The sequence below is a fragment of the Heterodontus francisci genome, chromosome 25, assembly GCF_036365525.1.
Source record: "Heterodontus francisci isolate sHetFra1 chromosome 25, sHetFra1.hap1, whole genome shotgun sequence".
Taxonomy (NCBI): domain Eukaryota; kingdom Metazoa; phylum Chordata; class Chondrichthyes; order Heterodontiformes; family Heterodontidae; genus Heterodontus; species Heterodontus francisci.
The window spans coordinates 63,509,535-63,521,627 of NC_090395.1; the positions used below are offsets into that span (position 1 = coordinate 63,509,535).

Consider the following 12,093-nt stretch of genomic DNA (forward strand, 5'->3'; position numbering starts at 1 on the left):
TTACAGCTCTTCATTTGTTGGGACCCACTGCTAGCCATAATTGCAATTAAAAATGAATTCATAGAAAATGTTCTACTTCTGAAGTGTCAAATATGGTACATTATCGTCTACATTTTCTTCTTTTGCCTTTTATTAAAGGGACAGTCTCTGTCTAAAAGGTCCTACATACACAAACATTTCAGAATGACTTTAAATTATTACTACATTCCTGCAGTGATCCTTTGTTAAAGATAACAAGCTTGGTACAGAAATAGTCATTTTGATGAGCTGCTACTTTCAAAACAGAATAGGAACACAGGCTTTCAGTGAATTTCCATATTTTATGATTTTTTTTTGGACATGTCTTTTTTAATGCTTTTTGAAATAGACTGTGTGCAGGCCCTTGAAAATAGATATTGTCTCTTTGATCTAAGTGTCAAGAGGCTGTTTCAGGTGTTTGGTGACAGTCATTACTATGCACCAGTCAACATGGTTTTACTGTGTATCATGTACCGGAAGATGTAATAACTACATGGATTAGCTCAGAGTAACAACTGTCAAAGGGTTAAGGATGTTTGCTACAAATTTCAAAGATGGTCTGCTCATTGGAAATACTTTTGCTTTTGTTAAAATAGAAATCAAACTGAAGTTTGACTAGATGGGAATGCTGATACAATATGTCCGTATTGATAAAATCAACATAGCACAAATGTAATGATTTGTGCTTTCTTGATACCCCTAAGTTTATCTAGTGAGTAGCTGACCTGTGCCGAATAGGAAAGTCAACAATTCAATCTAGTGGTTGAATTAGCTGATCTTGGAAGTGATGGTGTTTGGACCAGTACAGTTGTCCTCAAAACTACTTGTTTCAGGAGGGGAAGAAAGCCAGGACTGCCCCTCCCTTATCAGGACTCCTGCAGGAAGGGTGTGTACATGGATTCAGCCTGCTGAAACTGAGTTCTCGCACATGAACAGTGGTCATTTTGGCACTGTACTGGGGGACGGGGCGGGGTGGTGCTAGTATCTACAGACTTGCTCACTCCAAAAACAACTCAGCACCTTGTGGGGATGGAAATGAAGTTGGGAAAAGAAAAACTGGCAGAAAATAATTGGCAAGAGAAATTGGACTTAAAGGACAGTTGTATAAAAATGTTGCAGGCTAGTATTTAAAATAATTGCTTAAACCTGCTTCAGATGAGCATCATGACCTAAACTATAAGTTGAAATTTGAGTGGACAAATGATTGTTGCAGTAGTTACGATAGTAGAAGTAGTACTGGCTCGTGCAGCGAGGTTTCAGTTCTTCAAGTTTCCGGTATATCTACTCTGAATCAGAAAGGAAAAGACTCCAAACTTTTAGTCCTTTTCAGCAAGTTACATAAGGGATTGTGTGTGAGCACCATATATTTTGAAAATACATACGATTCCCTTATATAGACTGTAGGAATTAATTTTCCATCAAAAGACAGAACATTCATCAAACTGACTTTCTGCAGTTTATATTGAACATCCTTAACTTTTTTTTTAATTTTTCATTCTATAATTGACTCGACATGTTCAGGGTTTTAAACCATAAAATGTGCCAAAAAAGTGCCAACCCTCCATGCATGAAATAAGATGATATAGTGTTTAACAAAATCCAGTCTGTCTGGTGCCTTTGTTTATACTGAGACTTGCTCGCTCCTTCCGATTATTGGAACTTTAAAGTTAATTACTTATTTGTATGTTGTACTTTGGCTGTAGTTAAACAAAAATACCCTGATTCCCTTTTCAGCTTATACTTCACCATTTATTGCAACAATGTGAGTACAACAGTGTTTGCCCAAAAGCATTTCTGCTGAGGCCTGTGGGGATGCAAATGCTCTAATAACTTTCTGAAAATGATCACATTGCTTGACATATGTGTTTGTCTGACTTTCCCAATAAGACTTTCAAAGCTGCAGTATATTATCCATGTTCTGAGTTTGTTGGGAGTGAGTTGATGGGTGTGGCGTATCTATGAAAAAGAAAGAAAATTGTCCGGATATGAAGGTCATCACCGTGTCCTAAAGATGATTTTCTTTTAAAGGAACAGGTAATTCAGACACTTAAAATCACTAAAGATTTCAATTTGATGCTTGAATGTCTCCATCGACTATCAGTTTTAAATCACAAGTCTTTTTAAATATATTTAAATTTTGAACATCTTAACTTTGTTTTAAAAGTCCCAGCAAAGCTGACGATTGTGATACTGCAAAATGTCTTTCAGTCATCTGACATTACTGGAGCTAATTACTTTCATTTTTCAGATACAAAAGGCTTTGCTTAATTTCTTTAGCAGAATTTCCCTCCCTTTACAGTTACCATGGTGATGAGACACATGTTTTAGTTTATTCTTTATTGTTTAATTAATATGCTATAGTAAAATGGCTCCACTTATCAGGAGGAATTTGCAATGAAATATTGCTGAACTGTTTTTCCTTGTGCAATTGTCATTTTTTACTTGTAAATGGTGCCTTTATATAGCACAGGAAGTAGTGTGGCATGTTGTAGAAACAGAAGAAAATCACTGAGATTTGGGCTGAAAATGGAGTTTCCGCGCAGCACGCTTTCATCCCTTAACCTGATTGGCTGTGTGACTAAATGTAGTGAGGTATCAAGGGGTTTTCCTAAGCAGAGTGAGGAAAGTCAAGGAGTGGGAATCAGTTCTGTGCTTTGCTCACATGTTGCCAGTTTATTGGTTTAACAGTTAAATTGTGCGAGATCTTTCATAAGTGAGAAAATACATGGAAAAATATAATTTCAAAATGGCGGTGGAGAAAACAAAAGGAGTTCTCGCTGGGCTCCTCCAGTAGCTCAATGAGGTAATGCAGTGAGTAGCTGGCATGTACAGACCAGAGATTTCCTTTACATCAGGTTCACATCAGGTCTGTGAGCTGATTTCAGTTGGGGACAGCAGTAGTGTTGGGACAGTTGGTCTCCGTGCCACTGGGTTGGGAGGCGGGTAAAAGTGGCCACTGTTGCTACACTTTGTTGCGATCCAGTGACCCCTGCTCAAGATGTGCATGTGAGGATGTCTGAGGGCAGGTTGGGACTCAGCTGTAATAATCCTCTGTCTCCCAAGTTGAATTACTGTGTTGACTGAGTGTTAAATCTCACACCTGAATAATGACCATTTGAATCAACTGCTGGAGGGGAAGTGCTGCACATAGACTTGAACTTCAGAAAAAAGGCAATACTTTTTGAGGGGAGAATTGGCAGGAGCAAAACAAGTTGCAAAGAGCTAGTAAACGAAATCAGAAATTAGTGACTACTCCAGCATCCCACTAGATGGAACTAAAGAATCGTTTTGGGAATTTACAATTGATTCTCTTCTTTGCAATTTGAGATTATAACATTTTATATAATAATTGGGGCTTAGTATTAACATTTTAATTGCATAGCCATATAGTATGCGTATTTAACTATTTTCATATGCTTGAAAAGATATTGGTGAGAATATATTGCAGCTTTGAAAATGTTTTCAGTATGCATTTTGAAAACTAGGAGTTGCCAAATTGCATTTGCTTTTTCTGATGGTGGGTGCAGTTGGCAATTTGAGTTTCTCAACAGGATTAAAGTGACTTCCACTCAACAAGTATATGTGGCCTTTGTTACTGGTATGTTCATTTCCAGGATCATCTATATTGTTCACCACAGCTGTGAGGGATTTTGTCCTTTGAACTGAATTTGAACCACACCAGTTCTGTGCATAACTTCATAACTTTTAAACTTCAGTCAGCCAAATAAGTGGCTTTGCAGTATTATCGTCTATATGTATGTGTATTCATCAGGGTGAGGTTCAACAGAGCTAAAGAATGCAACTTCCTTTCCACTTTGTGCCCTCTTTTTCGCTCTTGGATCAGGCATGGCTCAGAACAAATCTGAAAACAAACATAGCTTTCAAGTCCTAGAAGCACCTGAACTGCATCAAATCGGTCTCTGTAACAATCTTTGTTTGTCTTGGGTGAAACTTTCTAATCAGTGCCAAATTAGGGTTGCTTTTGAGCTACAGATTCCAACTGGAAACTGGATTAAGACTGGTCAGAATTTCTTTAATTTGTTTTCTTTTAACTTGTGACAAACTGCTGGCAAATATAGGAGATCTTGTTCTCTCCAAGTGGGATTTGAATCCAGATGCCTTGGGGTGAGAGTGCGAGCAATGCTTTGGACTGCACTGCAGCCACAACTTGCTCTAACCAGCTGATGGGTATGAAGCTCAAATGATAATTGAGCTTTGGACTTGCACTCTGTCCTTTGTTACACCACCAGAGCTACAGATCCTTTACAACACTCAAGCCAAGAGCAGATGTTGATATTAAAGAGATTATTGTGCTGTCTGGATTTCTATTCAGGGTTTCCCTCCAGCTCTCTTGTAATCCAAAGCCACATAGGTCAACATGAACCGATGGATATTAAAATCCAAGGATAAAAGCCAAGCACCCTTGCACCTCTTCTTCTTGACCTGGCTTGGCCTGATCTATAATAATTTTAGCTTCTTATTGTGCAACTTTAGCCTTAAAATACTGGCCATGATGTTTCCTGTGCAAACCAAGAGAGTTCTCTGGGTGAGGTACTACATGCCAAGCATTTTTAAATTTAAAGTTCTCTCTTTACTAGATCCTTTAGAAGGCCACTTCATTCTCTCCACCCCCCCCCCCCACCCCCTTTTTTAAAAAAGAAATTTGACCTTTGATCAGTCATTAAGACTTCTGATTAAAGTTATGTTTACAGATTAGCACTGAAGATTCTTTTACAGCTCAAGTGCCTAAGTTGCCATATGGATTGGCTGGTAGCAGATGTCTGTTTTCCAAATAGTGTAATGAGTGTTTTCTTTTTGTGTGTGGCGGGGGTGGGTATATTAGAAGGTGGGATGCTACTAATGCCAAGATTCAATTATTACAAATATGTTTGGAATGTAAGGCTTTGCCTGACTTAATCTGTAAAATGTAGGGGTGAGAAGCAAGTGCCTTATCACTATGCTAGTAAGATGTTTAGATGGAACCAGGAATTTTAAATGCTGTCATGTCTGACTACACTTCTTCCCTTTCCTTCTAACTACATATCTGCTGTAGGGGCCAAAACTTTCATGAAACTAGGTACTTGGCCTTGAATTGTTAGTATTGTCACAAATGCAAAAGTGGAAAATGGTTGTCATTTTTCAGCACTGATGACCAAAACCCACTGAACATGTATGTTTTATGAAAATACTGGGACTTTAATGGAAGTATTTAAGTCAGGTAATTTCAGTGTACTTTGTAGGAACTACGTATGATTTGATTTGAAGAGCCACTGTCGACTTGATGGTGACATCTAGATTCCTGTAGTCACAAATGCATTTGCGCAGATTTTGCTGTACAGTTACTTTTAAATTTCAGCGGGTGCTTTCCCATAAAGTATTGTGTAAAGTTTTATGAAATTCTCCGAGCAGGTTTCAGGTCATAATCATCACCATCATACGGTACTTCATTTCTGTGCATGTGCTGATCTGCTGGCAGTTTTGTAGAAGTATTTTATGTACTGCACGTAGGTACGTAGATGTCCTTGGATGCTGCTGTATATGTCTGCTTCTGTGAGCTTTTCCAAGGTACAGAAGAAAGTAATCACAGAATTTTCTGAATGTACACAGGACTCATTGCACCCAAGAAATGTAGAAACCAACTGTTAACTGAGCTGAACTGTAGCCATTTGAAAAACTTTATATGCAAAAAAGAAATAGACTCTGGAACTAAATTTTTCCTATTCAGGGAGCACAGTTGTTGCATTGTTTAAGTGTGATTTTTTTTTGGTGCAACGGGAGTGAATTTTCTGGGCTTGTACCTTAGCAATCAGACAAAATTTACATTTTTACTGAAAAGCAGATAGTGCTGGTCGAACCTCATATACATTCCTGATTGGAGGAAAATTATATTAAACTGTATAAAGAGATTTATTTTTCTAGTCTACAACTAGTAAGAACATGATTTAATTGTATTAGCATCCTGATGATTTTGAACTTTTTTTTGCATGTGACCAGGTTTTGTTAAAATTGTTGCACTAATTTTGACAAACAATAGGATGTTTGTGACATTTACATTCCCAGGTCTCTGCACATAATGGCACGTTTTCATGCAAAGGTATGATGTAAATTAATATCCCTTTGCCCCTCTTAGCTCTTGGCTCCATTTGCTTATATCTGTGACCAATCCTGCCACCAGTTTAACCAGACAACAGTAAATCAGCAGTCCAAATTTTACATCTGTCTACAAGTTGTTTTTTTTTACGTGTTGAGAACTGTGGTGGCATCTGTAAATTCTGTGATTGTCATTTTCTTAGCCGTGATGTCCATGAGTTTATAAACTCTGCTGTTTTTAACCCTTTCCAATCCATGACTGGTTCAAACCTATTTCATGAATTCATAAAGGATTGTGGTACTGATTGTCCAAAGCTGCTTGATTGATAAAGTAGGGCCCACAGGTAAAATTAACCAGTGAATAATCTTGTTGGATTGTAACCGTTTATAATTCAGTCAAGTTGTAATTTTTTTTCTCTCTGTTGATTTTTGCACATCTTTTAGCCAAAATACTGGTAACCTCTGCACTATAGCAACATTGTGAAAACTACTTATGCTAAAGTGATTGCTTTATATTAAAGGTATTATTCTGTTTAATAAGGTTAAAGCCCAGTTGTCATTTACCTGTTTAAATTCAGCCTCATCTTATTAATCAGCAACATCTTCACTCATATCAAAGTGCTGTTTGTGCCCTTGTGGATAAGGAAAGGTTAAATGCAATTCATGGCCTAGTTTTCCTTAGGTAAACTGTAGGTATGCTTAAGCAGAATAATTGTATTGTAATTTCAGTCAAAGTAATTGTAGTCTGATTCTAAATATTTATGACTTTATTAAAGTGACTACACTAATAAAAGATCCCCATGAGGGATGAACAATTAAGTTGAATGTTTCTGTTTTATGGAAATCAGATTATGTTTATAAATGCATTGTATTATACAGTACTGCAAATGTTATGTTCAAACTAGCACCATTTCATACTTTGTTTATATGCTGTATGGAAATGTATAAAATATAACGATTAAATGTTGTAAGAGCAATGCTGTATCATACTTTATTGGCCTTTGAAAATGGCATATAGAATAAAGAAATGGACTAAAATACACTGTTTTAATATTTTTTTTTTATAACTGTGTTCAAAGAAAATATTTAAGAAATGTGATTAAAGAGTGAGCACTTAACTCAGTGATACTTGCAGGGAATCTCCCTCGCCCTCTCTTGGCAGGCCCACTCAGCTGTTTCTGATGCCAAGATTTAGCTGTGTTCCTTCTGTTTTATCAGTGATGGAAAGAAGAACTCACATTAAATCGTGCATTTCGCAACCTCCGGAGAGCCTCTGTGGTACTTCACAACCCATAAAGTACTTTCATAGTGTTGTAATGTGGAAGGCAGGAGATACCAGTGGGAGGTGAAGCTAAGCCATTATCAGTAGCATAAGTTAAATTTTCACTCTCCCTCCAGTCCTGACTCCTTGCAGGGGTATAATTCATTGAACGTCAGATGCATTTCAGTATCTTGCCCAAGTGGTCACAGTTCTTGTCCAAGCTTTGATGTTTAATTTCGGCAGGATAATCAACAGTCTGTTTTTGAGGGACAACGTATGTTAGCCAAGAGCGACGTCTTAATTCATTCCATCTTCGCTGCCTCCAGAGAATACTTGGCATCGGGTGGCAGGACCGTATCTCCAACACAGAAGTCCTCGAGGCGGCCAACATCCCCAGCTTATACACACTACTGAGTCAGCGGCGCTTGAGATGGCTTGGCCATGTGAGCCGCATGGAAGATGGCAGGATCCCCAAAGACACATTGTACAGCGAGCTCGCCACTGGTATCAGACCCACCGGCCGTCCATGTCTCCGCTTTAAAGACGTCTGCAAACGCGACATGAAGTCCTGTAACATTGATCACAAGTTGTGGGAGTCAGTTGCCAGCGTTCGCCAGAGCTGGCGGGCAGCCATAAAGGCGGGGCTAAAGTGTGGGAGTCTGAAGAGACTTAGCAGTTGGCAGGAAAAAAGACAGAGGCGCAAGGGGAGAGCCAACTGTGTAACAGCCCCGACAAACAAATTTTTCTGCAGCACCTGTGGAAGAGCCTGTCACTCTAGAATTGGCCTTTATAGCCACTCCAGGCGCTGCTCCATACACCACTGACCACCTCCAGGCGCTTACCCATTGTCTCTCGAGATAAGGAGGCCAAAGAAGATTTTTGAGGGGTAGTGAGAGGGAAAGGGAAGAACAGAATCTCAGTTGAATCCAATTATTCCTCAACTGGCATCCATGCAGCAGCCATTGCTGTGTAGTAATGAAGATTGGGAACCTGAGGGATCGTAGCACCACCACGAGAGCCCCGAGTCAGAGCAGCTAACCTCACAACTGGGCAGAGGCTGAACCTGAGGTTTTTTGGGTTTGTGTGGATCAACTACTTGTTGCATTAACTTGCTGAGTCCTCTGCGAATTGAAAAGAACCTATTAAACTTAAAGGACCAGTCGCATCCAGCAGGAAGACGACTCCATGGGGTGGGGGGAGGCTATAAGACCAAAAGGCAGAGAAATGCATTCCATTTAAAATCTTGCATAGCTTTAACTGTAATTATTGAACACCTGGGAAATGCAAATATTCACTTGTGCTAAGATACTGATCCCAGGCTTATGATTAGTAATTGTGAATGTATTGTTACCAGATGAATCGGACCTAGACCTTGGTAACATATTCATCTATGGTCTAAAAGTCAATGTCAAGCTGTTACTGCTTCTTGCTTATAGCTTTAAAAAAAAAAAGTGATTGTGATCCTGACCCGTTAACCCCCACCCCAATCACAATAAAGCTGTTCCTGCTTCAAAATAAACCACATGGACAAAACATCATCCTGTAGCCAATGTTAAGTAGGTTAACTACTTTTTAATTTCCCTCCCTATCCCAACCTGCAATTGAATGATTTGATCTCCATGGGATGTTGTATCTAGTAACATAAAGGTCAGGGGGTATGGTAGCATAGTGGTTATGTTACTGGGCTAGTAAGCCAGAGGCCTGGACTAATAATCTGGAGACGGAAGCTAAAATCCCACCATAGCAAATAGGGAATTTAAATTCAATTAATTAAATAGACCTGGAATAAAAAGCTAGCGTCAGTAATTGTGACCATAAAACTACTGAATTATCATTTAAAAACCCATCTAATTCACTAATGTCTTTTAGGGAAGGAAATCTACTATACAAACCTGGCCTGGCCTATAGGTGATGCCAGACTCTTAACTGCCCTCTGAAATGACCAAGCAATTGTATTCAAGAAGGTTCCCTTCTCAAGGGCAATTAGGGGTGGGTAGTAAATGCTGTCATTGCCAGAGACACCCGCATCCTGTGTATGAATAAAAACAAGTAAGAGAGAGGGAATTTTGGCCATTAAAGCTAATCCCTCTGCTGCATTGACTGTCCCAACATAACATGCAACATTTTGAATACACCCCCCAACCCCCACAACTCCAGTTTTTTTTTGTCGTTCATTTGGTTGATAATTCCAAATATTTCATTGAAATTACAGCAGAGAAGGAGGCTATTTGGTCCATTGTCTCTTGGTGCCAGCTCTTTAATTGAAGCAACTCTAATTTTCATGAACTTTGCCTGTATCATTTTATTATTCCTTTCCAAATACTTATTTAATTCTTTTCGAAAAGATATAACCCTGTTTTAGTAGTCACGTGCTAAAACATTCTTCGTGTGAAATAAAATTTTAAACTTTTTCTCCCTTTATTCCTCTGGCGCTAATCCTAAATCTATATTTCTTTATTTCCTCAGGCAAATCAATAACAATATTTCACTGTTTATCTTTTAAACTTTTCATAATTTTTAAAGCCTCTGGTAGATCCTCTATGTCCTTTTGCAAAATTTCCAAAGCCGGTTTTCCTATAACCGCTCATTATTGATACTGTTATAATGAATCTCATACAATTTATATGGACCAAATTTTCTTGCCGTAATAAAGTGTGCAAAACTGCACATGATATTCAATCTTGGCCTACCAATGCCTTGTACAAGTTCAAAATCACTTCCTTTTATAGTCAATCCCTGGGGAACACTTAGGACTGGATTTTGTAGTCCTGTTGCTGGGAGCAGCAGTGGGCGTGGAACATGGTGGCCATCTTGCACGTAACATTGACGGCGGCTGCCCTTCCCCAATCACATGACGGGGCGGCATTGGCGATGCCATTCATGGCGTCACCTGATGCAGGACCAGGTGTTGGTGCCATTTTTAAAAGCCCAGCAAACAAAATGCAAAGTTGCTCCCATCCTCCCCGCCACCCCCCCCCCCCCCCCGCATCCATAAAATAATGGAGTTGGTCCCTTCTCCCATCCACAAAATAATGCAGTTGCTCCATTTCCCCCATCCATAAAATAATGGAGTTGCTCCCTTCCCCCCCCCATCCGTAAAATAATGGAGTTGCCCCCTTCCCCCCTCAACCATAAATAATGGAGTTGCTCCTTTCCCCCATCCATAAAAGAATGGAGTTGCTCCTTTCCCCCATCCATAAAATAATGGATTGCTCCCTTCCCCATCCATAAAATAATAGATTTGCTCCCTTCCCCCATCCATAAAATAATGGAGTTGCCCCCTTCTCCCCCCCCCCCCCATCCAGAAATAGTGGACTTGCCCCCTTCCTCCCCATCCATAAAATTATGCAGAGTTGCCCCTCCCCCACCTTGGCGCCAGCTACTCATGGACAGTGAAGTGTCTCCCATGAGTGCCGCAGATCGGGAATGGATGGGAAGATCGTGGCGGATTACTTTTGAGATATATGCAAAGAGGTATTTAACATATTTAAACAAGGGGCCCTTCGCAGAGAGGTGGAGGTGCCGGTCACGGCGTTTCCCCACTCTTGGTATGATAGGGTCCAGCAATCCCAGCGGTGAGTTCCATGGCTGCCGCACTGATTCTCCGACCCCCCCCCCCCCCCCCCCCCCATCCAAGCCATGGAACCCGCCGTTGGGAGAACAACAAGATCCAGTCCTTAGAGTGGGGGAATCCGCTTGGTTAAATCGCTTTCGATTGCTGCAGCAGTCTTTGCTAGTCCATATGGACCATAAAAGATCCCCTGCAGTGCTAATGAAATCTCTTGCATAGTTTCAGTTGTATTCAATACACCTACAATATATTTATTTATTTAGAGATACAGCACTGAAACAGGCCCTTCGGCCCACCAAGTCTGTGCCGACCATCAACCACCCGTTTATACTAATCCTACATTCCTACCATCCCCACCTGTCCCTATATTCCCCTACCACCTACCTATACTAGGGGCAATTTGTAATGGCCAATTTACTTATCAAGCTCCAAGTCTTTGGCTGAGAGAGGAAACCAGAGCACCCGGCGAAAACCCACGCAGACACAGGGAGAACTTGCAAACTCCACACAGGCAGTATTCAGAATTGAACCCGGGTCGCTGGAGTTGTGAGGCTGCGGTGCTAACCACTGCGCCACTGTGCTGCCCAAGAGGTAAGGAAGGCAGGTCTCTTTCCTGAAATGGTGTAGCAGATGGGTTTTTCAGCAATCGATGATGGTTTCATCACCACCTTCAGTGAGCGAAGGTGAAATGGGGCAGATTTGCATTTGTTAATGATTTGGAAAATGGTTCAGCTGTTGTGGGGGAATTTGGATTTGCCCATGGATTGTAGATGAAATGCACCCAAGCAAGGCAATTACTGCCCCTGTGCTTAAAGTATTGGCCTGTATGGGGATTGAACCCACGACCTTGGCGTTATTAGCACCACGTTCTAACCATTGTAAACAGAATAGGGCTTTTACCTATTCAGTTGGTAAACCAAGTTTATAGTCCTCCAAGGAACTTGTTATAATGTGGCGCAAGATGTCATTTTGAAAAATATAAATGCTAAACCTCTGTAAAGCCAATATGCTTCTGTTATGAGTACAGCAAATATTGAGTTTATTGAAAATTCTCACCGCTTATCTATTTTCCACCGATTATCAGCCTCTGTGTGCAAAGTGATTATCACGTAATGACCCTAATGTTCTGGTGTAGTTCCCAAACATTAATAAC

General features: G+C 40.2%; 1 protein-coding gene across 1 annotated transcript in view; it reads left to right on the forward strand.

Annotated features, from left to right (window-relative positions):
* LOC137383932 (fibroblast growth factor receptor substrate 2-like) overlaps positions 1-7,148 on the forward strand; it is an 85,666-nt gene extending 78,518 nt beyond the window's left edge. The window contains exon 8 of the mRNA XM_068057342.1: positions 7-7,148. Within this exon, the coding sequence (XP_067913443.1) occupies positions 7-34 (28 nt within the window). The 3' untranslated portion in view covers positions 35-7,148. The remainder of the gene's footprint in view (positions 1-6) is intronic.
* Positions 7,149-12,093: the final 4,945 nt, after the last annotated feature.